Below are 26509 nucleotides of genomic sequence, written 5' to 3' on the forward strand. Positions count from 1 at the left end.
CATGTCAAAGTTGCAAATGGCAATAACTTTTCTTTAAATCAGGGAAGCCAAATGCATCTGAATATGACAATTCAAGGGCATCATCTTCACACTGCTATATCAGCAGAGGAAATAAGAATGGATAAGGTCACAAATGAGCACCTCACGGGTCTTCAGATCTGAAGGGCGAAATGTCTTAAATCCTGTTTTATGACATGGCAGAAATTTGCCATTGATATGGGAGAGTATAAGGTTGAAAACAACGTGCTCTATGGTATCTCAACATCGCGCCTTACACTGGCAATGCTAGACCATTGATACCAGGTGAAATCCAGAGTCCCATCGGGAGTCAGGATCTAGGGATTACAGATAATAAATGCTTTTAGAATATAAATCAGCTGGCTCAGGCACTATGAAGAAACACTCAAAAGGCTATCGAGAATCTGCCAGTGCCACCAATTTTAATCCACACTGATTTTCTGTTCTGCTGTATTCTTTGCATTTATCAGAACACAAAAGGAATCCACACAGACACTTAGTAATTCCACATGCTGAGCCCTCTGAGACCTATTATAAATGTCAATTCGTAAGTTTAAAACCTCATCAATCTGGCCTATCATAGACTTGGTTGGATCCTTTTATCAGTCATTGGATGAGTGTCTTGACATACTCCGCAATGCAAGATAACTTCTCTGGACCATCTGGGCTGGATATCCATCGATGCATATTTATCATCAGGCGCCACTCGTCAGATGCAATGTAGTCAAGTCCAAGGTCAGCTTTTTGTAATGACTGAACCTGCTGGTTGTTCAGAGAGTTCAGGGAACATTATACAATAGTTCAACTATTACGAGGACCAAGCAAATACAACTGATTTAAGTTTACTCTAAGGCTGATCCAAAGACAAAATCAGATGGTCTAAACTTAAGAATCCCATCAGTTTTGTCCACTAATGACTTCGCAAGAGAAAATAGGGATTTTGAAGAGCTTTTGACATGTTCGATAACATGTGACTGTACATCGACTAACTTAACCTGAAGACAAAACAGACTCATTCAAGATTCGGACTAAAATGCTCCCTGGGATTCTAGTAAGAATCTGACCAAGAATTGCTTTGGCCACATATTGATGACATCTCTTCTGTCAGTCAGGAATAGGTCAAATATTGTTTGAGGAAATTCAGAAGTCCGAGCTTAGATTGAACTCACTGATTGTTTGAAGTCACAAATCCCTCAAAAGCAAATACTGCAACTGACAGCTTATTCACTAAACAAGCATTGCGAGTTGCATTCAAAGAATGATTTATCAGTCACGCACAGGAAAATCCCAACAGTTAGGGAAATCAAAGTATAGTAATCCTCAAAGATCAGTGTAATATAGACTGTATAAAACACGCCAAGGCCATTCAATATATTGGTCATGAATGTAACGATTTTTCGATCATTTTATTGTATGCCCTCGGGTGACCAAGAGGTCCTGCCTCCATCCAGTTGAGTGAAAAAGGAGAGATCAGACATTTATATCTTGGAATGTCGTCTTTCAGTTACAGAAAGTGGCCAATGGGGGTATCTCGGATCCTATCTCATAGAACCTACAAATTATCAACTAACGACGTGTAATTGACGTCAAGTGACCAGCCCAAAGTAACAATTAGTCATTTGTACATTTCTGGTTCATCACAACACCACTGAACTACACCACCCATATGTATTTGCCACGGCGTTGACAAATTCATCAATGACTTATCAATCCACCAGACACAACTGCTCGAGACCTTCAAAATAGAGATTTGCACAATTTCCTGATGTGAGTTTGTCAACACGGGATCAATTAACGAGATTAAAGTCCATTAATTTTGAACTTTAAGGTAAACATGACTGGTAGAGATCATACAAAACTAAATCAAGCTAGAGTACATGCCAATGAATACATCTTCTGGGTTGAACTTAGATTGGAATAACTTTGAAATACAAAGTAACAACTTGTTTGAACATGTCGAAAGGCAATCAGTCACAAATGTCAAACAGTCTTGCACTTTTCCAGATTGCCAGTTTCAAAAATTGAAAGCTTCTGTGACGTTTTGTACTGCTTCCATTTTTTAGATTTAAAACCGGTTTCTCATCAAACTAACACGGCAGGCAAAAAACAGATTACAGACATGAACGTCATCTTGAATAGCGAACAAGAAAAAATGACAAAATGAACATTACAATATTTTCTCTGACTTAAACATATCACAATAACCAATAGGAGTCTGTCTCCTACGAATAACCAAAAAGGTAATTGGTGACAACTCATAATGGCACTAACAGTGCAAAGTAAGATACATTCTCAATGAAAGCCATACGTGTCTAGAATAGCAACGATGAAATTCTTACCAGTAATGGTACATGTACATTACAAACGCACTTCTAGAATCAAATGACTTTTTGTTCATGTTCACAGGCAATCAGAACTGGTACAAAATATGACTTCACAGAAGCTAAGTATTGCGCTACATCAGCGCTGGAAAAGTTGTTGTTGCTAATAGTCCTTTTAGGAAATGTCTGACTCGACTCAAAGGATTTGCAGACACCAAAGCTATCATTTTTTTCAAATCAAAAATACAAGAGCTGGAGGGGTGTTTACATCTTGCAATGGTGAAATCAATAGGCTATATGTGTGAATCGATAAAAATGCATATTATAATATTCGTGACAGACAGTAGCAGAAATACTGGTACTGTAATAGACAAGACATCAATAGGCCTTTCGTTCAGCTAAGGCTGACAGCACTTTCTTTCCCCTTTGGAGTATGGAGGTTGATTTACAATGATTTCTGACTGAAATCGGCATGGGAATTCAACTAAGAACATACTGGGTGTATTTCCAGTCAGCAATGTGAACCATTGTCTAAACCATGAGAAGTTATCAAATTGAAAGATTTGCTGTAAAAGTGTTTCACACGTGAAAACTCTTGAATCTAGTCACTAACAAATCCTGTATGTACTTTTGTTCTGGCAGTTTTGTTGAAGCAAAACTTCGTAATGACCAGACCATCAGCCCACGCTAGTAGCCTATCACTCGCTATCACATACTATAAAGCACCCAACCAGACCAAGGTTATCTTAGCCGATACCTGACAGAATGCATAAGGCTTCTCATAACTAGATCATCCATATGTATAGAAGCCCCACAATATCACAAGATATAACTTATTATGAAAATATACACGCGGTTAAGATCTCACATTTACCCATTGCCATTTCTTTGTGGTGAAATACGCGATAAGACACGAAGGGGTTTTTTTGCGAAGAAAAGAGTGACTATGTGATACGTTTTATACAGAAGCGTACATCATTTTTTTAAACATTATAAAAGCAAGGGAGCTGTCAAAGCAGTTATTACCAATTAACTAACTCGTGATACATTGCTTATACCGGTAGGTTTCTATTGGACTATGTTGGAGGATATATGTGATGAAGCAATGTTTTTTTACTCCAAAGAAATGATGCATAGAAGGCCTCTGGAATTGGAATAAAAGAAGGATTTTCACAGCTACAGACGATGATTCGCTCATTTCCTCAGTGCTTTGCAGTTAGTTTGGAACAATTACGTTTTGTCCGTTGAAACCAGAAGAATCTTAAACTAGGACAAAAGGCAGTATGGGTTAACAGATCTCCTATATTCCCCTACACCAACTACCCTGGGCAAATCAGAAGCCCAGTGAATTACAAAATGAAATCGATGCCAACACGCAATCGAGAGGAATCATATTTTTTCCCGTAAAACCAAAAGAACATGTCAGATACTCATTTTTCTGCGGTAAACCCCTGTCCCTTGTCTCGTATTTTCCAATACAGAATAGAGACTGACACCAAGCCCTGTCAACCATACAAAATCGATTCTGAAGTCACTCAGAAATCACCTTAGAAATAGACAATTGGCAGGCAAACGGACAAGTCCCGTTGCGTCTAGACAGAGGTATGCATGTGCAGAAAGATCAGGACAATATTGGTTCAGTCATTTACAAGGAAATCAATGTCGACAGCCAACCGCAAGGGAGGCGATTCTATAATCTAATTGTCACAGGAGTCCTCGAGTAAATCCTTGACATGGAAATACCATTATTGTCGAAAACTAGGGTACTATGACGATTACTGCCACCATGACCAGAGAAAACATGCGTTTGACAAAAGCAGAAAGTTTGGGGCCAGTTTCAGAGCAGTTCTTCTTCTTTAGTAATCAATTAGCACGTTGATGGTTATTCTCGGGAGAGGATTTCTCCTGAGATGGGATGAGAGTCTTTGCATGCCACTACAGTTATGTGCCAAATGGGGTCAATGGCCAGAGGAAAAGTCCATATTAAAAGTTACAGTCACCTTGGATAGGGTCTTGCTTGCACTAGCATAGACAAGAGCACAGGTACTAGGAATCTTGGTTATAAAGCAGTGAAATTTTGGGTTAGGATTAGGAAGTTTACTCCCATTCCAAAGAGGTAGTAATGGCTTGGCAGTGTCTCCGTAGCCTTCAAAACCACAGATCTAGGATCGAAGGTGCTCGTTCCTCAGAAAGTAGGAGGGGACATCATAACGTCTTATGATTATCACATGTGGTAACAGAAATACATCCTGATACTGCCTATCATCTCTTTTGAAATCAACTGGAGGAAATGATGAGAAGGCAACTGCCAATCATATGTCGCTGTGATTTTAAAATCTCCACAGCAGCATAGATAAATTTTTATATCTAACCAGCTCATCTCAAGCTCTTCAAGACTTAACTTGTCTGATAACAACTCGCTATTCAATCTGATGTCCACAGTTGTATTATCGCCTAATCATGTGACTATCAAGCCTGGATGATTGCCTAAACACCGTGATCACACCAGAGGATACCACACATCATCCGTTTACGTTGAGTAAGGCGGTATTGACAGTCGTGACGTCGGGTAAAGTGTAGATGTCCAAGACGTTGGCCGATCGCTTCTCTGATTGGCAATCTTCATGGTAGCTGTAACTATCTTCGAGGGAATAAGCTTGTTTCATTTTACACTGACCTTCCTCACATGCAAGGAGTAATCTGGCTCGACAATAGCAAAATTGGACTTAAATCATTCATAGAAATATAAGAATATTCCATTCAAATTTTATCTATTGTTAAGTGGACAAGTACTTCTTTTACATGTTTTATGTGAAGAATTGAAAAATCAACCTGCTTTCATTGGCATTCATGTGCATCTTAAAAATAACTACTTCCTTTCACATCATGAAAACTGCACTCTCTGCCACAATCTCGCTCTGTCCGAATAAAATTTGTCCTGATCGCCTGAAAGCGAAAAGAATGTAGAAGGCTAATCTCATCCACAGTATCACTGCACCCCCTTTGCCCTCCGGACACAGTAATGAAATAACCTCATTAGCATAAATCACCATACGGACACTGTCCAGTTATTTTTCATCAATTTCCCAGGGGACCTGAGCATTAGAGACCTGCAACCTCAGATCCTGATTGTGTCAGCTTGAGTCACCCAACAGATTCACCAATCGGAGTGAAAACGATGACCGAGTGTCACATAGTTTACTTCTAACAATAGAAGATGATTTATTCACAAGTGCTTGCAGCTGCCCAACTTCAACATTCGATATGTGATCTATTTTCAACCTGCCCTCAAATGCACAATGTTGCACGTGTATGCATTACGAATGCACTGTAATGCATAGGCAAAGTGAACTGTTGTCGACAGCCAGTCAGTTTAGTCTTTGGATAAAACATGTTTATCAAAACAAATGTAGAATTTTGATAATTTTTCTTTTGTCAATGTTTGGTTTGAAATGAACATACATCTTTTTTTTCAATAAGCATATTCTTAACAATTGTCAACAATGCACTCTGCTTGTCATCACAATGCATTATAGTGCATGCCGGACTTGGGTGTTGCAAAAATGATAGAAGAACCAATCCGTCACAATCGCTGGTAATGCCCTTGGCCAGTGACGGCCATTCCCGGAAGAGGATTTGTCTAGACATGATCACAGCTCAATAACCAATCAATAATCACAAGTCAACTTTGTTTCATGTTTGACACAAACCAATTGATCAAATCCAATGCAATAAAGCTGTCTTATTTGCTTGAATGAAGAGTTCAAATGGCATGAAATTACAACCCCCACTGCAGAGGTTATGGCTTATGCTCTTACAATCAAATACAGACTTGAAACCATGCAAGAGCGGACACCATAAAAATCAATGGAATATAGCTCATTAATTTTGTCAAATTGACTATGCATTCTCTTAGTCTGCAATCATTGAACAAATGTTGAATATGTTGAATCAGAGTATCAACTGAAGTCAAATGACACGATCTGAACAAAGTTTTTAGATTCAAACTTTGTGGAATTCCCAGCAACACTACCGGTAGTTATTTTTCCAATATTTTCTTCAAATTACCATAATTCTACTCCCCACTATGGATACAATTTGAAGCACAGCATGAAACACAATGACAATTTGTGAGTATGAAATTTTTATTTGGTCAGAAAATAGGACACAGTTCTTGAATAGCAAGCAGTTATTTTCTGAGAGCATTATTGCAATCTCAGGAGACTGATAAGAAGATGAAAATGATTCAAATTTCCTAAGCGGCAAAGAGAAAAAACAGAAGACTTGGCGAAAGCCAACGAATTTAGGAATGTCGTCGTTGATAAGAATGATTGAAATCTCAGAAGATTGATAACACATGCAAGAAGACAAAGATGATTCAAAACTAAGTTGCAAAGAGAGAAAGAATAGAAGACTTTGCCATAAGAAACAAGTTTAGGAATGTCTTTGTTGTTAAGAATAATTTCAGTCCTTTGTGACATTGACAAGAATACACAATTCGTTTTGAAGAAGATTTTGGTATAACCCTCAGTTTTACAAGTGACAATGCTTTAACTAAGGTTGTCTAGCGACTTAGAGGGGGATCTTTTTCTGGACACTCTGACGGGCCAAAAGACATGCATGGTCACATTGGTTGAGGCGTGTTAAAAAAGGCAGGCGTCACCAATCTACTCATCTTGTCACACCATCTGGTGCCGTAGTAAATCAGATACCTTATAAATATCACCAGAACTGGTCAGATATTTCACACCGATTGGCCATCCTAGATTTCAACAGATGTGAAAGCTTTCAATGTTGGTAAAATAAATCATGTTCCAACAAGCGAGGAAAACAGATGACATTACCCGATACCATGTGATTCTTTTTGCTTTAGAATCCACAAGACAGTGTAAGAACATTTATCACACAGATAGGCCTTGTTGGATATGTTTAGATTGTTATCGTTTCTATAGCTACAAAGGTGTTTGCCACATCTTTTGTTATGAAAATACCAAAGCTTTTCAGACAACCAAACAGATGATATCGGAAAAACATATTTTTTTGACAGAAACTGTTGGTAAGCATGTGTCAATCCAATGATAACAATAGTTCCATTAGAACTGTTTTTCATCATGTTTTTCGGGAAAAGATGCTAAACGGTCTGAATCTGAAAAAAATGTCAACCAGATGTGTCGGCAAAATGTATTGACATTATGAAGAGACGACAATATGGCGTTGTTTTGACAAAGCGATGATTTGTCAAATATGAAATTTTTACAATTTGAAACTTTGAAATCACATTCATGAAGTGAAGACAGAAAACTTAACTCAGTGAGAGTAAATTTCAAATTCTGTTGCCAATATCAACTGATTATCTGACTTCATCAGATATTTTCCCATAATATTCCTGAATTCCGGCGCTTCCTAGACTTTCTCCCGCTTTACGTCACAACTCCATAACTTACTACCTGGAGCAATGACACAAGATGTCAATCAACTCAGCCAGAATCCCTTTTCTGAAAATCTTTGTCCTGGAAATTTAAGTGGAAATTAAACTGGAAACCAGCAGCGACAGGCATAAGAGCGGTGTCATTGTACCAGGACCCTCTAAATGGACCCCATCTTCACTCAGTATTTCACTTATCACAAACACAAACTGATCAAATGAAAAGAAAGAGTAAGTTTAAATTGAAGCTGTCACTAAAAGATGTCCGCAGATGATGTAGAATCACCATCAACATTCATCAAAGCACATCTATGAAAGTCACATCGACTCATCAGTATCTGTCACCTAATGCTTCTCTGATCTGATCCTAGCTAATTTCCTACTCGTCTGGCACCCCGTGCGAGGTGAATAAACCTCAGAGGCGGATTTTCACATTGACGCCATTTTTTGATTAGGTTGGGAATCAAAGGAAAGTGATACCATGTCACAGCTGTGGAGCCTCTATTGAATTTCACATCCCAACAGAACACATAGATTGCATAAAGCCAAGTTTTCGTGCTGCTATATTTTTAGCCATTGAAGTACACAAAATGTTGACTAGCAGTTAGTCTTAAAAGGTTAAACAAAAATAGACATTTATCAGCACAAAATCACATTTGAGCGAACCTTCTTTAAAAAGTGATATATAGAGTGTAAACTATTTTTGGATAAGTGTAATTCTTAAATCAATAATCATTGCACGAAATAACCAACTCATTAATGTAATTAAATTCCCACCCCAATGTTAGCATGTTGCTGTGACACACGCTCCAAACCCAATAACCCACGGGAAATCATCACACTCACTTAAATGAGTATAACATGCAGAACATAATCAATTTTATCAAACTTATAAAAAAATATGAACCCAATAACCTCTTTTTACAAACATAAAATGCAGGCCTACCATTGGTTCAACAACTTTCAGTGAAGGATGAGCCTGTACTTTTTCATATTCATCACTGTAAAATATTCTATTCAATACAACACACGGCTTCTATTCTCAACATGTTCAAACAAAAATTACAACATGGATGAAAAAAATCAAGCTCAAGCGCTTTGAGCGGCCAGTTAATGGTTGGATACTGCGCTATATAAGACTCGTATTATTATTATTATTATATTGCATTTTAAGCAAACAGCTTTGGTTTGGGCCCTAACCATCTAAATTATCAATACAATACTGTGAAATAACTGTCTTTCGGTCTTTTCTTGCCCTGCAAACAAAAACAGGTATCTGATATCACATTTTATAGTTTTATTTTCGATTAGTACTACTGTATCGAGAACAGGTCACATCTATCTATCTGTGGGATCCAGCCATATGATCGAAAGTTCGTTAGTTTTGGGAAGCGCATCTATGACGCGTCGATGAGACGATTCACGGGATGTCAAATATGATTTGGACTGTACATGAGTTATCAAACTAATCAGGGAAAGCATATCAAAGAAATCTAATTATAGCTAATTATGTTCCCTACAAGAATTTAATTCGATCTCGTTTAGAATTTTCTTTTAATTGAATCAAAGTGATCGTCTTACGACATAATTTGATAAACTACATGAGAGGATTATTAAAGCCCATCAGAATTAAATGAACCATTCATAAAATATTTCTTTAGTGGATTTCAAGAGAGAAATGAAAAAAAGGTTTTGAAATATTGCGCATTCGAAAATCAGGACCAAAACGCCATAAAGATCTTGAAAATTTGAGATACAATCCTGCTACATTTCTTTGCAATGAGGTGTTTTCAGTCAAACCACTCATAGCAGACCAATAAAAATCCCCTGAAGCAGTTTTTAAATGAGTATCAAATTACTTTAAAAGATCAGCTTATTGGTCTGCTGGTTTAATGTGTTAGAGCGTCATTAACTTTCAACCATATAGCCTTGTCATCACTTAAACTTCACTGGTTGATCTCAAATTATAGCACAGTACTAGTACTTCGATACCCAAGAATGCATTTGTGTAGACTTACAACAATAACGGACACAGTAAAGTGCTTTGAGACGGACCTTGGTCAATGAAGTCACCACTATCATCAATGATACCAAATTTACACTTCCGCACTAAAAGGGTCTATAATGAGCTTGCAAATTGTGGAGAATTAAGACACAAAACAGCAAATTTTTGAGTATCATCAAAATATATTAGCAACACATTAACACTAACGCTATAACTAATCACATACCATCGTTTCACTTTTTCCTCCACAAATTCCGTTGATATTTTTAGCCCGAGGCTGAACAACACACCCAACTGTTTTAAACCTGTCCCCGCTGTTAACAACATCCTCCCAATAATTACTTAAAAGCAGCTTGAGACGTTCGGTTTTACTTGTCTTCCACCCAAGGAAATAGCTGCGGGGTTGCCAAGTTATTATCTCCATGAGTGCAATAACAAACCACAATATTTTTCGAAAAAGATATGTTTTCCTAACCAATCTGCTTTTTAAATGGTTTTACTTCAGTCTTGATTTCTAAAAATCAACCTCCTCAACTTTATTTCAAGCCTCTATCGATTGGAGTAAATCAACAGAAAATTCCTTTGCAATTTACGCCTTTAGCCCCCTGTGGAGAAATATTTATAGGTTGAACCGTGCTAAATTTTCTGTCAGGGGCATTTTCTTGGCTGTTCTTCCCAATGGCTAGATTTGACGTGCACCCATGTTGATGGATGGAGGGACAGATGCCACTTCTGAATAGTTATTTTACCAGTTCTGCTGACTTTCATCAGCTGAGCTAAAAACCTTGTATTCTTTCAAGTTCAACAACTCAAATCTGTCCAATGAATGGAGGGACAGATGCCATTCTGAATAGTTAGTTATTTTAATTGTACAAAACATGGAAAGTACCTGGTCTTTCCACTCTTAGACAAATAATTGTCCAGTGTTGACGAATGGAGGGACAGATGCCTTTCTGAATATGTAGTTATTTTACCAGCTCTGCTGACCTTCATCAGCTGAGCTAAAAATCTTGTATTCTTTCAAGTTCAACAACTCAGATCTGTCCAATGTTGACGGATGGAAGGACAGATGCCAATCTGAATAGTTATTTTACCAGCTCTGCTGACCTTCATCAGCTGAGCTAAAAATCTTGTATTCTTTCAAGTTCAACAACTCAGATCTGTCCAATGTTGACGGATGGAGGGACAGATGCCACTTCTGAATAGCTATTTTACCAGCTCTGCTGAGTTTCATCAGCTGAGCTAAAAACCTTGTATTCGTTCAAGTTCAACAACTCAAATCTGTCCAATGTTGACGGATGGAAGGACAGATGCCAATCTGAATAGTTATTTCACCAACTCTGCTGAGTTTCATCAGCTGAGCTAAAAATCTTGTATTCTTTCAAGTTCAACAACTCAAATCTGTCCAATGTTGACGGATGGAGGGACAGATGCCTTTCTGAATAGTTAGTTATTTTACCAGCTCTGCTGACTTTCATCAGCTAAGCTAAAAACCTTGTATCCTTTTAAGTTCAACAACTCAAATCTGTCCAATGAATGGAGGAACAGATGCCTTTCTGAATAGTTAGTTATTTTACAAGTTCTGCTGACTTTCGTCAGCTGAGCTAATGCCTCATGCAACCCAGCACTCAGAAAACTCATCTGGGATCTTTAGCCCTTATGATAATAGCATGTATGGCATACAAAAATTTAGTGTTCAAAACATGACACAGAATTGTGCAATCAACGGAAGACAAGATTATACACACTAATAGATCCCATAATGACCAAGGTTCCTTTGATTTGGAACGTTTTATTCAAAGAACTGTTTTGCATTAGGCAAACAAATCATGTTTCTGAAACCATTATGGCCTATGGGATCTCAGAGTCTTTTTTTCATTTATGTTCAATTAGCTTTAAAAATTGAAATGCCATTTTAACAGTTTACAAGAGAGAGAAGAAAATCACGGCATGATCAGGGGATGAGGGCTGAGTAAGAAAGGTCAAGTGGTTTTCTCCACTTCTCAACATTATTTTAGCAAGATTTGCCCAGCTTGCACTTCAAACTCCATTAGCCCCAAACAGTGATAATTATTTCTCCACCAAACGTAAAATTCCTGTGGTTTGAAAATTGAAGAATACCATGAAATATCTTGTAAATTTGTTATGTCCAGGTAAAAAACTGGGGTTTTTTATCAACCAACTACAATGTACTTGGTTACATTTGTTGAAGTTTTTCCACCCTCTCCTCTCTAGATCATGTAGATGTTGGTGGTCTTCAAACCCATAGCAGCATTGATTACACAGCCCAATGCCCCCCAAGCACCGATGATTCACTGCTGCTAGATCTGACTCCTGATTTGACTAAAAAGTGCTGTTTAAAAAGTGCTATTTCTTCCACACACTATAACAGACACCACAACGTTAAATATACTTTCTCATGTCATCACCTTGGAAGACGCTGATCAAATGAGTCTGAAAGTCATTACAGCATGCTATATTGTATAGTCGAACAAGTTGATCGAGAGTGGAGACATCTTCTCGAACTGAATGTCACTACTCATTCTCACTATACCCAGGCAATACATATGTGTTCAATACATACATGTAAATACTTAATCAAGACTAAGACATCTCAGAACAAATGTCTAACTAATACAGTTATTCCATATAGAAATATCATTAACTCTTTCTAACTATGCTATCAACCTTAACAGACAATAAGATTTTGCGTCATCACACATCCTCAAGACCTAAAAGATTCCTTCAAAGGCTTCGTCCATCAGACTGATGACTAGCAAATTACCAGTGATGTGGGGAGGTTGAATTGGGCTCTACCTTGAATTGTATGGGCTGATGTATTGAATTATGATGCATAGTATACTACAGGTTGACTCGAAAAACTTACCTTTTGGATAAAATTACTTACATGTACTCTCAGACTGATTGAAATCAGTAACTCACCTGAAAATATGGATAAAATCAAAAAGTTAGAAAAGATAATCATTTCAGATGATATTTGTTCATCAGTTGTTATAATCATGTTCAAGAGATATCTGAAACAAAAGGTATTATTTTGATATTCAGTTGAAAACAAAATAAATTATACCATTTGGCTACGGTAGTCGAGAGTGAAACAGACATCCAGTCAGTTCTCAGAACTGATAAGAGATGTCTCTATGGTTGACAAACTCCCTCGGTACCATATCCACATAAGGAATTGAGCAATGATCTGGAGGTAATCTTGAAATGTTTCTAGAGAGAGGGAACCAACTTTTGATTGACATGTTTGGGGCAGCAACGACTCCTTCTGACATGTCTGAGTGCACCAGAAGACAATCTCTCATTTGTAGGGCAGCTAACTCAATCTCCTGGCTGATTTGTATAGCGTTACCAATACCACCTTGAGACTTGAACTACGCCAGTATCACAAACATGACTAATCATCAAGGTTTCCTAAACCAACAAATAACTTCTAATATGATAAACAGCTTTATTAATAGCTTATAAAACCAAATCACAGCTCAAAATATCATAATCACAAGGGCAAAGATAGCCTAAAAACGATGCCAAATGTCTCACAGCAGCCGTGATTGACCTTTCAGACAAACGGCCCTTGGTGCTACCAACGTGGGCGGAAAACTTAAATTAGATTGAACCTGAAACAAATATACCATCAAACTGCACTTTTTCTTGGAACAAATACTGACTTCTCTGGGTGTTCATGCATCAAATTACAAATGCTCAACTATGTGAACCAGGAGAAAATAATTTCTTGAGGGATGATTTTGCAATAAAAAAAGATTAAAATTAAAAGAAAATTGTGTCAGAGTTGATCTTATCTTGCAACTTCGTATTTTCAGCCTTGATATTTTACCGTAATGTGTTGAGTTTCTAGAAGGGGCACATGATGTTGCTCAAAATGGTACTGAACCTTTCAGGTACTTTCATACTGGAAACCGCAATATTTGTTCATTATTCTCTTCAGCATCTTCAGAGAATAGTAGTTGAAATGTGATCAAACCATAATAGAAGTCACCAAGCAATGGGCACTGCTCTGTTATTGTCAATTCTAATCACCCTGATAGATAAGGGGCATTGCCAGGGGCACGAGAGGAAGAGTAGGGAAGAAGACAATCATAATTCCTGTTATGTACATGTAACCTGCACCACTATTCTTGGTTGGGAAGTAATATCAGTTGGTATTTCAACTTCACCAACTAAATGCTTCTAATTGGAAAATGGATCTCCACTTGATGCTGATTCTAATAATATGGTCAAAGTCTGGAGACAAAACATACTTGTCGAACTCCCCCCATCAAACTAACTTGAGTCCATTATATGGATCCTAATGATGTAAGTCACTGTGCATTGTAAACAAAGAATGTGTGAAAGTGGTCATAAATGGATAGTGTATCTGATAATTGCATGTCAAAGGTGTCCACCAACAATGAGTTTTTACACAGCACACAACGATGGGCCGACTACATAATTGCACAATTATACAAACATTTAGGAGTCTGTCGAGGCGTTGGGAGGTTCTATTGAAAGAATAGACATTATAACATGCATTATCGCAATTCAGCTGATTGGTGGCCAAATGCCAAATGGCTCATCACCAAAGGAGCAAGCAAGATGGAAGGTTTCAGAAAATTTTCTCTCGAAATGTCCACATTTCTCGTATTATTTAATTTTGTGGCAACTGACGGTAGGGAGGAATGACGTCTCTGTGACATGTAGCTTAGAGGATTTCAAAATAAAGAACTCATCTTTCCTATTCATCCCTTATTCATAGGGTAAACAAGTTGAAATAAGTTAACCGGCAAAGTTTGTTATGAGCTGCGAAGCTAACAATTTATACCTTTTCATTTTTTCAGGTTCTTCTCCGAAATTTATCTGATGAAATATCTCTTATTTTTCAAATGACTATAGAAAAGGTGGCAATAAAGCCAAACATTCGTTGATTTAAACTGTTATTTCTTGAATGATTCCACTGGCAAATTTACACAACCTCCTCTGCCCCCAATTTTCGTTATTCCCCAAGGGTTAAACGACATTTGATGAAAAAGTCACCAAATTTAGCATCTCCAATAACACATCCTTCCACTTCATATTTTTCAGATCGGCGAACAGAAGGAAATGATTTAGAGAACCACTCGAGGAAATCAAGAAGATACGATCAAGTTGATTAAACTTGCTCTCTCGAAGACCGTCACTCAAATACCCTAAAGCGGAGTCTAGGATAATGAACACCATAGGGCGTAATCTTTGTGATCTGGAACAAATATTGGCTTGCGCTTCTCATGTCCTGACATGTCCGAATCCGTCTGACGGCCCCTCCGGTTAAAAGTTTTGATCTCATCGATGCGCTACAAGATGCCTTAAAGCCGAGGCATGTTTAAGTATCTTTATAAGGCCAAACCTAAATAGCCATGGCTCATAATGGTACTCGAGCCACGGGGCCAACAAACCAGGCCCCTGGTGCAGTCACAGACAATGATTCAACCCCTGACGCCATCACTGGTGCCAAGAACTTGACAGAGTCGCTCCTTGATAGCTTCAATACGACAGAGAGTTTGCCCGCTTCTGTAGATACCACAAAAGCTGTCATAAAAGAGAACTTGACGGTAGAGACACCACAGTCTCTAAATGACACTACAAGTGAATGGCCTTCTCTGCATGACACAACAGTCAATACATTGCCGATCACAGACATCGATGCTACAACTCCCAGTAGTATCAATAGTTCGACGGAAAGTTACAATAGTTTTTCCAATAACGGTACAGCGGTGACAACGTTCGATGCTGGAACAGACAACAGGACAACATTTGATGACACCAGTCAGGCCATTAATGGGACATTAGAGAACGTAACAGAGGAGGTACGTAGGGGTGCAACTGAGAATAGCACATGGGATGCTACGCAGGATGTGACAGATCGGAATGACTTCTTGGACAGCGTTTCATCAGTAGCTGAGGATGTAACTGCTCAGGATACTCTAGAGCAAACTTTTGAAACTGTCACTGAGTCATACAAAGAGACCACCTCGGATTATTTGGATGCACTAAATGATACATCAGTTTTAGGAAACGATACATCACTTGTTGGTAACAATACATCAGTCGTAGAGGATTATGCATCAGATTTTGGGAATGGTACGACATTATCACCAAATGACACATGGTCGCAAGTGAATGGCACTTTAACTTTTGAGGATACATCACTTTTCGGTAATGACACACTAGATTTAGCTAATGACACATCAATTTTGGGAAATGACACGTTTTATGATTCAGGATTATCAGATGTGCTTGATAATGCAACAGATTTATACTCCAATGTTTCAAACTCTTTCACTGATCAATCGGATTACGAAGCGGGGAACTGGAATGTAAGTACTGAATCGCTAGTCTCATCATCGTGGGAACTTTTAGAAAATGTCACGGCGACCGCATCGACACTTCTAAGCAACATCACTGAAACTGATCTCATAAATGCAAGCCTGATAGAAGATGATCGCTCATTTGCAACATACGACTGGTTAGATCTGAACCAGTCGGACACAAACGTTGACCAGCCACACTATGTTTATTCTCTTCAGTACTACCTGGGAGAGATGATCGTTGTAACGATACTTCTGGGGATTCTCACCCTATGGACAATCATCGGAAACCTCCTCGTCCTAATTTCACTATTCAAATTCAAAAACTTAAAGACGATGTCAAATTACCTCATTGGTAATTTGGCCCTTTGTGATTTCCTGCTCTCAATCACGGTGATTCCGATGTCCTTGATCAACGATGTTCTCGGACACTGGCTATTCGGGGAGGTCCTATGTAACATTTGGTTGAGTATAGACGTTTTGTACTGCACCGCGTCTATATGGAGCTTATGTGTGATAGCGCTGGACAGGTTCACTGCAACAACTTTTCCAGTTTGGTACCGGGATAAACGGTCGCTAAATCGTGCCATGATGTATGTCGCTATTGTCTGGATTTTCTCCATAATCGTGACTGTGCCACCGTTGTTTGGTTGGCAAGATCGAAGTCTGAACTATCAGTACAGCAATATAACCCTGACTTATCACTGTATACTGTTTCAGAATATCGAATATGTGATATATAGTGCTTTAGGTTCGTTTATAATACCCCTATTCCTCATGCTGGTGCTATACCTTAAAATATTCATGGTTTTACGGAAACGTTCACAACAATTAGCCAGGGCTCACCAACGAAATCAACAAAATCGACGGGCGCCGTCTAAAAAGGAAAAAGAGCGGAAAAAAAGGGTCCCACCGCAAGACATTGAGTTGAGTACGATATCTAAAGGTGAGGATTCAAAGTTTTTATTCACGTACAGCACAGACAGTTCACCTGATCCTGATATGAAGTCAGACGAGGACGACATTTTGACATCTGCAGACTGTAGTCGGTTGAATTCGCCGGCCTATCTTACGGATAAGGACAGCACACAAGTGAGTTTGATACAACCGCAAAAGTTCCGCAATGGCTTAACGAGCACGAACAGCGTTTTTAGCACAAACAGCGTTTTCAGTGCAACGGACAGTGATACGATGGTCATTTCAAATCCGTCGCGCTTCACCGAGACAGACAAAGAATCACAAAGTGATCAAGAGAAAGTAAAACTTGTGCAGGCGCAACATGATCCAAAAAATTCAGATTCTCTGACCATAAAGGAAAATGAGGAAACTGATGATGGGAATAAGAAACACCATGGACTCAAAGCCCAAAATCCATTCAAACGGGACAGACTCAGATCAAGCTTCCGAAAATTTGACAAACGGGAACAACGTGCGACAAAACGTATGGGTATGATCATCTCCTGTTTCTTTGTGTGCTGGATGCCGTTCACCTTAATGTACTTGATACGCGCCCTGTGCACGTATTGCGCTGAGCTTAACCCAAATCTACAGGCATTTATCATCTGGCTAGGCTACGCAAACTCTGGTTTGAATCCTATCCTCTACACCATATTTAACGAGGATTTCCGCAAGGCATTTATCAAGCTAGTCTGCTGTTGTTGGCCATGGGCTATGAAATATGGTAAAAAGAGGTAATGGACAGAAAATTAATTTTCAACGCTTCCAAGATTTTCCAGATTCAAGTCCATGGCTTAGTGATACGCATGAGTCTGTGTAAGTGTGTAAGGTTTTTTGATAAGGCCTCTGCTGATTACTTAACTTCTAATAACTACACCGATAGGGAATAATACGTCAATGGGATTGTCAGAAGTGATATATTTTCAGTACAAAATCGAAGGTGGAGTGTAAAAATAGTCGCTCGATGGATGAGAATGAATCTGTCATAAAATCGAGCAATGCAAAAGGATTACAATGTAAAAAGACAATATATTTATGTTAGTCAGTGGAAATCGAAACTATTGGTCAAGTGTGATGTGGTGTAAATAACGTTTATAATCTATAATCATGATAATCATGGAATTATCAAATGCGTTTGTCTGATCATCTTTATAATGATTATCAAAGGTTTTGTTTGACGATAACAATCCATCAAAAGACTTGCATGTTGCTCTACCAACTTGTGAATTTGATAGTCTCATATTCTTCGTTTTGCATAATGGTACTAGCACAGATTTGAGAGTTGTACTTTATAAAAGAACGAGGACAGCTATGACCATGAAGTTGCTCAGTTTCAATCTTGTTGATACCTTAAATATGGACATGGATGCACTAGAATTTTGTTTCCCTTCGTTTAAATGATACAATTGACAGTTACAACTCAATTAGTGCCAAAAGTGACAAGCAATTCAATTTGGAGGATCACTTGGACAGAATATGGATTAGAAAGCAAAAGAGAGACAAATCGGTCAACATGAAATGTACATAACTGATGAATCAACAATAATGGATATAGATATGTTTATTTTCTATAAAACAGTGCGCATGGATTACTTTTTTTCAGGTAACTTTTTATTTTGTACTAGTAGTGGAAAAATTCTAGAAAAAAATATCACAAGCGGATAGTATGACTGACAGCTGGATTACTCAACAAGGATTTAACGAGGTCTTAATTGATTAATCTAATTAATCAACGATGAATAAATTGTGTGATAATTAGATTCTGCTTGGAAATATACTTCTTGATAAAAACTACAAACTGATGTGGAGTGTTTTTGCATATTGTTGAAGAGAGTTTAAGGTAAGGTCTTTTACACCAGGGGTGTATTTGGTAATCTTCATCAGAGTGACCCAAGCCTATAGTTTACTTGACTTGGTGCAGGCACTTTGCAACCTTTATAGAAAAATTTGATATAGATTTAGGACTTTAGGAGTCCTTACGGCAAAAAAGTAATGGGGATTTTACACTCATTTCAAAATGTTTTGAGGGTCAAAATTATAGTAGATATGGCCTGATGACCTGCCTCAAGTCAATGCATTAATTCAAGCAGGCTTGCGACCCTATCCCTGTTTTTAAAATGGAAATGAAAGGAAAATGGGTCAGCAATGTTCTCAGCATGAAGTTTAGCATGGCGGAACAAAAAACGGCAAAATCAAACAATTTTCAAACAATTGAAAAGCATCCAAATGTATGAGTCAGCAGAGATTGCAAAACATCCACGTATACATGACATAAGGCAATTGCTTGATGACCAGTCATACTCATGCTTCTGACTAATGCCCTAAACTGAATTACGTTATACTTCCATGCTAAACAAATCATATCCAAGAACACTGGGTCAACCTGAAGATTATTGAACACGTCCGTTGTTATGATGTCAATCTGTACTTCACACAATACCTCCCACGGAACGACCAATCAAATTCCCCGACGCCGAATTTGCGTCGCCAAGCCAACGTATCGGTAGATTTGAGATACCGAGCCGACTCCCGGCCAACTAGTCATTGAGTGGAATACCCTTATAGACAATAAACCTTTAGGTGGAGAAGTCAGGAGTTACTGCCACTATAAGATAGAGAGTTCCAATATAGAAGGCTGTTTCAGGATGCAATATAGGAGTCGTTTTTAATCAAGTGGCTTAGTTCTTAAATCTAGCATTAAAGAGGCCCCTGGTTCAAACCCCAGACATCTCGAGTCTATGGGCCAGTCTCTTTGTCTACAAAGCCATGAACAACAATTCATCTCACAATCTAAACAGTGCTATAAGTCTGTTGACACCCTCCCTTCAACATGTTCAAACCAAAATTTACAACATCAAAAAATTTTCATCTGCTATTATAAAATCAAAATTATGGACGTCTCCAAACTTCTAAAAAAATCAGGGTATTACCTCTTCTGCCTTCCCAACATTATTCAGATTGTGATACACATTGCTGTTCATGGATGGTCCCTCAATTGGTTGAATCAATGTTCCCTAGTCTCCGTTAATGAGGACAGCATGAGTTAACTGCTTCTCTCTGTTTTCCCTTGATATGCCAGTGTAAGCTCCCATTACACAGGTGCCCCTTTCAGTTCATGGATGGACAGGAAATCATCAAGCTTGTGATGTTTAAGGACAAAACCATGGCGACCACTTCAGAGCTACATTTTCGAAATCTTAGCCAACATTTCTGATTCGGAAATACACCTAATGGATCACCTTACACTGTCCTTTGTATGTTTCATACATATCCCCACCTCTTTATGTGTGGAACGTTCGAGGCTAGGGGACGAAACAACTCAGCTGCAAGAGGTTTGACCGTGTGAACAACCTCTTTTATAAAGGAGTCCCCACCCATCTCATGGCTCTTTTATTGGATGGAAGGACCTCTCAACAGCTTGAATCCCTTTTTGAAAAGAAGTCAGCACCCTATGGAGCTTATGATACTGTTTCTATTCTGTTTGAAAAAGAAACCTACTTCCATCGTATGCAATCCCTGAGAATTTGTTGTCAGTTTTGACCCATTTCAACATAGACTCAAAGGATGCAAAGAAGGCTATGTCAAATTTCAATTCCCTTTTCACTTTCTCATTATTTGTACATCAAAGAAGTCGATAGATTAGCAGGTTAATCCCGCCAGCTTTGAACCCTCTTCGACAAATCAAGGAGCTCAGACACTAATTTCAAAATTCCAAAATGAACGCTCGATTGATCAGAGGGTCAACTCGACTAAGCCGAGCAGACTTATCAATCATATTAATAAAGCAAACAACCCAGCAGCCTTTTCAGCTGATATTCGCTAAACTGAATGCCGCCAGTCTAAAACCAAAAGCAATCATCTTGACTCGACTCCGTATGAGTAAAAACGAACAAATTCATATCGATCGAATTTGACAGAGCAGCAGGTAGATTCGGATTTGGTCAAAGGCAGGATGTAAAATCAATTTGTCAACTGCCAGTTTAGAGGCTGCCCAGGAGCTGAAGCAAACTTTTACAGGGTTATTGTTAACTCTTCTGTATATGCAGGTGCCAAGCCGAATGGGTGATTTAACATGCTTCAGTATTTTATGCCAAGTGGAATTCTACCAAATCAACAAAGACTGAAGTTTGATTTTGCAGTCTTCTATCTACTCTTTTGCATATGTTTCCAAAATGGGCCAAGCTGAGAGGATGATTTCAGGCAAATGATAATTCTATTAGATTAATAAGTGGATATTGGTGAAGAAGTTTCAAAACATCTTTGTTGCCAGAGCTTGTACAACGGGGTAAACATGAAGAAGATATGCTTGCAGCATTTGATACATGTAGCTGAATATTCAAAACTGGTCTTAGAATGGTGAAATTAGAGTTTATTCAATCTTGCTGATACATTTATGAGTAGAATACATCCTCATACAAAAGAGATGTATTTACCACTATCTATGAAATATGATCACGGTGACTCGAAATTCTCCAATCTGAATAGAAGGCATCCCTACAATTGTATCAAAGCCACACACCAATTAAATAACAACTGTATCCTTTTCATCCAATTCACAATGGAAAGCATCAATCCTCAGGCTAAAACCAATCTTCTGAAATATCGAGATGATTGGAAGAACACACGGACATGTATGGTCACTGTACAAATTTGCATTGATCTCGGAAATCGACAAGGCAGGTGGATTTCACTGATCAAATTTGACGACATGGTCAAAGCGAAATCTGCTTTGCCAAAGGAAGCGCCATTTAAATTACATGTCTTGTCAATTTAGATTTCACATTGTCATTTCAAGTAACTCGCAAATCAATCACTGAGACATCAGGTAGGAGGCTTTACAGGGATTCACTGGTTCCATTTGATGGCCAAGTATGCCACGTGGTGAATTGAAGCCATTGAAACACTTGGGAGTTTCCATTTGATAGGTGGTGCATTCACACTGTTGGAGGGTTGACACTTGGGTGTTTCCATTTGATGGCCAAGCATGCCAAGTGGTGGATTGAAACCATTGAAACACTAAGGTGTTTCCATTTCATGGCCAAGTGGTACATTGAAACTATTGAAATGCTAGGGTGTTTCCATTTGATGACAAAGTGGTGTATTGAAACCATTGAAACACTAATGTGTTTCCATTTAATGGCCAAGCATGCCAAGTGGTGGATTGAAACCATTGAAACACTAAGGTGTTTCCATTTCCTGGCCAAGTGGTACATTGAAACTATTGAAATGCTAGGGTGTTTCCATTTGATGACCAAGTGGTGTATTGAAACCATTGAAACACTAACATGTTTCCATTTAATGGCCAAGTGGTGGATTCAAACTGTTAGAGGGTGTCACACTAGGGTGTTTCCACTTGATGGCCAAGTGGTGTATTCACACTTTTAGAAGGGTAACACAAGGGTATCAGTAGTGTGCTTACCTGATTGTGAATTGGTGAACCAAAGCTTGGAGTTTAGGTCTGATGAATTTGTGACAACAGACGAAATCCCGGCTTTAAAATTAAAAAGCCATCTCACCCTCTGAAGTAACAACGACCAAGGCAAGCAACTGGTAACGTACACCATCATCAACTGACCAAAGTAATGGCTATGTATGCATGAAAAGTCAATCACATGCAGACAGTATTTATTCACCAGATGACTAATTACTACCATAGCCAAGATATCATAGTCAGCGACCATTCACACCACAGAAAGCTAAACGAGAGGACATACGCTCACACACTTGATTACGTGAGCACCGAGTGATATAAAGCAACGGGAATATTAACGGTTATCGATCCAGTCAACATCCCATTGACTATGTCAACGTGACTTTCCGCCCGATGAAAATTAACGCATGCTCCTTCATTCTGCGCTATTTTAAAGAATCAGTGACCGAAAGTAAGCCTTAATTGCCATGACATTCGTTCAGCATATTACCAGACGATTACTAATTTTTCCATTGACTGTAGACACAGGCACCCTAACATTTGCACGATATTTTCTCATTTGACGTTTTACACAATGTGTACTTATTACATGCTCCCGCATTAGGTGCTAATATCTCGAATCAGTGACCGGAAGACATCATTAGCTTGTTTCTCTCGATAACAGCATAGCAGCAGCTAGGACAGCATAGCAGTGGCTATGAACAGATGATTAGCCGCTAATTCATTGACGATGAACATTGCACGTTGCAACAAACTTTGCATTAGTGGGTCTTAGAAAACTTTAACATATTTCAAGCCATCTTTCAAAATGGCAAAAATAGATACATCTCATTCTGTGATGAAACTCAAAATGAAAATCCAAAGGCAGAGTGTATTCTTTATCGAGCTTCTGATAAGATTGCTGCGGGATGAGTAATCAGCAGATTAGTGGCTGATTCAGTGGAACATAGCATTAAGCGTTCTGCAGAAACTTAAAATGCTTCCCCTCCTACACACAAAGACTAATGAATTAATCGGCAAATTATTTTCTGCCAGACTGGTGATAATAAGTAAATTGCAAATGGCCTCTACCTTGCCTTCCACTGTTGTGAACTGTGTAATGGATTAAGCCAGCAATTAGCGGGTGATTAACTAATTATTCATTTCCAAAAAAAAACGATGATGATTTACCCAATAATTCGCTTCCCTTTTGCCGACTCCAACTGTCAAAGACTGACCATTTCTTCAACATTCTGTCACAGTTGTTCTTGCATCAATTTATGTTTATATGACTACCCACGGTGTTCATTGAATTTAGTTATAAATTAGACATTCTTGTCAGTCATTCCATCACAGCAGTGACCCCAAATGTTGCAATGCTTGATGATATTTTACAATCAGTCACAAAGCCCAAAGACATAAGCATATAAAGCCACTGAGTAAAAAATGGGTGATATGAATAAAGACTATAAATGCTTTTATCCAAAACTACATGTACATTTACACTAGGTCTTTCTGTACAAAATTGAAGTAAAAGCATTTGCTAGACTTTATTCATATCAGCCAATATTTTGTTCAGACCTCTATTTCTTGTCATGTCATTTTCTCCTCACCGGCTGTAAAAGGCTAATAAATTTTCTAGGATTCTGTCACAGCTGCTGCTGCATAAAACTATCATCCATCCCACATGAATAAGGTTATAACTCGTATTCTCTTGGCAATTAAATACATCTTGATAGGACCCTTTTACCCAATAAAAGATTCATGCTACAATGTTGCCTTACAATTAAGAAGAGGCTAATTATCCTAGAAGGCCATCCCACAGTGACCAGTGTTTGAACTAAAAGCAAAACATCTATACTTCTGTGTCAACAAGTTCTTAAAATATTGTAATGTGTGATAATCTTCGGAATTCTCCGATCCCTGATCAATATTCGTACAGACGCAGGAGAAATGAGGTAATAATGTTAGGGTACACATAACAAGACAAAGAAGACAGATGCTGTGAACTGATTCATGCGTCTCGTAATATTACGCTCATTTCTACCTTTAGCTATAAATGGAAACGAATCAGTTTTTCCTGAACCAAACTATTGCATTTTTCGTGTCACGCCAAACGACGGTGACCATAGCTGGCGGCTCCATGGCCCCACTGTCAATTTCAAGATAGTGTGGCCAAGTCAACTCTAATCCACTGAACGATTTTATGTCTCCCAAATAATTGATGCCAGAGAGTTTAATCGAGTGCGGTTGATGTGGTCACAATGATAATGCCTTGAAAATGGTTCTGACTGAACAGATGCTGGAAGGGACGCCAGTGTTTATTCATCGGAATAAGGTATTATCAGGTATAAATAAAGTCTTCACTTATCATGCTTATCATTGGTATTATTTAGTCATACATCATAACCAATGACATTTACTGAAGAGATAATTTTCTCCATGATAATCCCCATTGAACCATTTTAACAGGCCTTCGCCATTCGTTGAAAATATGTCGATTGTTATTTGAAATTTGTAATTGCGTTTTCATACCGAATATAAATTTCAGCATTGCTGTTGTGTAATACAGACCCTATCAATATCAAGTTTCAGCAAATTCGCATTTGTATAACTGCATTTCTATTTTTCTGGACAACAAGAAATTGTCCCTTTAATGGGCAGTGTACTCACACTCAACCTCTGGTGTCACCCAGGACACCTGAACAACATGAGGGGACAGTCACTGTTCTTCATGAGACCAAAATTATTCTAATATATTTTTCAATGCCCAAGATAGAGGGGGTCAGATTGCAATATCAATATCACTGTCATTCCATTCCACACAATGAGACTCACAAACACGTACATTGCGCTCATGTCTGAATTGATGTTGGCCACGAGGATTTGGTTAAGAATTTTCCCACCAACTAAAGTGCTGAACAACGACATCAGAAAGCTCATTGATCAACGTGATCAGCCGCAAGTGACGCACACATGTATTGCAACTTTTAGGTATAAAACAAACCAGGATGAGCAGTAGCCTACTTGCGTAGGGCAAAAGAAGCTACAACCTCCTTTATCAGTCGACCTGATCCAGGAATCGCTGTTGTTCTCATTCCTTTTCTCATGTACCAGGAAAAGTAACATCACTGATCGGTCCATTACAGCAACTGATAAAAGAGCACCTCCGTTTAACTGACGCAGGTAATACTGATCCAAGTACTTTGGTCTAATGACCCATTATCTACTAGCGTGAGAACAAGATGCAGATATAATCACCCTATTCTCATGACTATTGTGACATTACGTAAAAATGGTAATATGTTTGGACCACGATATTCGAGATCCGTAAAGTCTGCGTGAGGCCAACTCATATGTTTGTTACACATATGCATATGACATGTATGTCAGTGAATGTTCCATATTCAATTAGGCAAGGAAATTACAATTGACATTTCTAAACACTGCTAAAAGAGTTTCATGCTGAACGCGATCGCATGTGACAAGGACCCCAAAACCAGTTTCAAAATTTGAATTTCTGGCATAAAATATAGTGAGGTTTGTTCCGGTGAACTGCCCGATCAAAAGCGCAGCATGCTGCACGATTGGCGCACCCAGCTGTAATGAACCAATCAGAAGCCTATTCTGGTTCCGGTCCTTTATATCCTCCATGCGACTCTGAAAGACTGAATTCAACCTTGCAATGCCATACATGCATATGAGGTCAGTTAGATGCTTTGGCAAGGCTCTCCTTCCAAAACGCCATTTATATAATCTTCTTTGCAGGCAGAAGTCTATCCAGCTATCATTATCAATTCGAGGTGCCATCATCTTGATAATTCGGTCCCTACTTATACTCGTTGCCTGAGATCAGATACTTTTCTCTGTGAACATATGATGGCAATTATAGCCCCAGGCAAAACCGGATGCCAACTCCTGGCTGGGAATGGCATTGTATTTCATTATTCTTCCTGTTTAAACGACCAATAACCAGTAAGTTAAGGACAATGGTACCAGCAATGAGAAAAA

The 26509-nt window shown here is 38.5% G+C and overlaps 2 protein-coding genes across 3 annotated transcripts in view; one reads left to right on the forward strand and one right to left on the reverse strand.

The window, feature by feature from the left end:
- LOC135489200 (octopamine receptor 2-like) overlaps window positions 1–18882 on the forward strand; it is a 36029-nt gene extending 17147 nt beyond the window's left edge. Inside the window, exon 2 of the mRNA XM_064774431.1 lies at window positions 14870–18882. Coding sequence (XP_064630501.1) covers window positions 15181–17826 — 2646 coding nt within the window. The 5' untranslated portion in view covers window positions 14870–15180 and the 3' untranslated portion in view covers window positions 17827–18882. The remainder of the gene's footprint in view (window positions 1–14869) is intronic.
- LOC135489743 (phosphatidylinositide phosphatase SAC2-like) overlaps window positions 1–26509 on the reverse strand; it is a 310728-nt gene that overhangs the window by 129515 nt on the left and 154704 nt on the right. The window lies entirely within an intron of this gene.

The sequence above is a fragment of the Lineus longissimus genome, chromosome 6 (genome assembly GCF_910592395.1).
Source record: "Lineus longissimus chromosome 6, tnLinLong1.2, whole genome shotgun sequence".
Lineage (NCBI taxonomy): Eukaryota > Metazoa > Nemertea > Pilidiophora > Heteronemertea > Lineidae > Lineus > Lineus longissimus.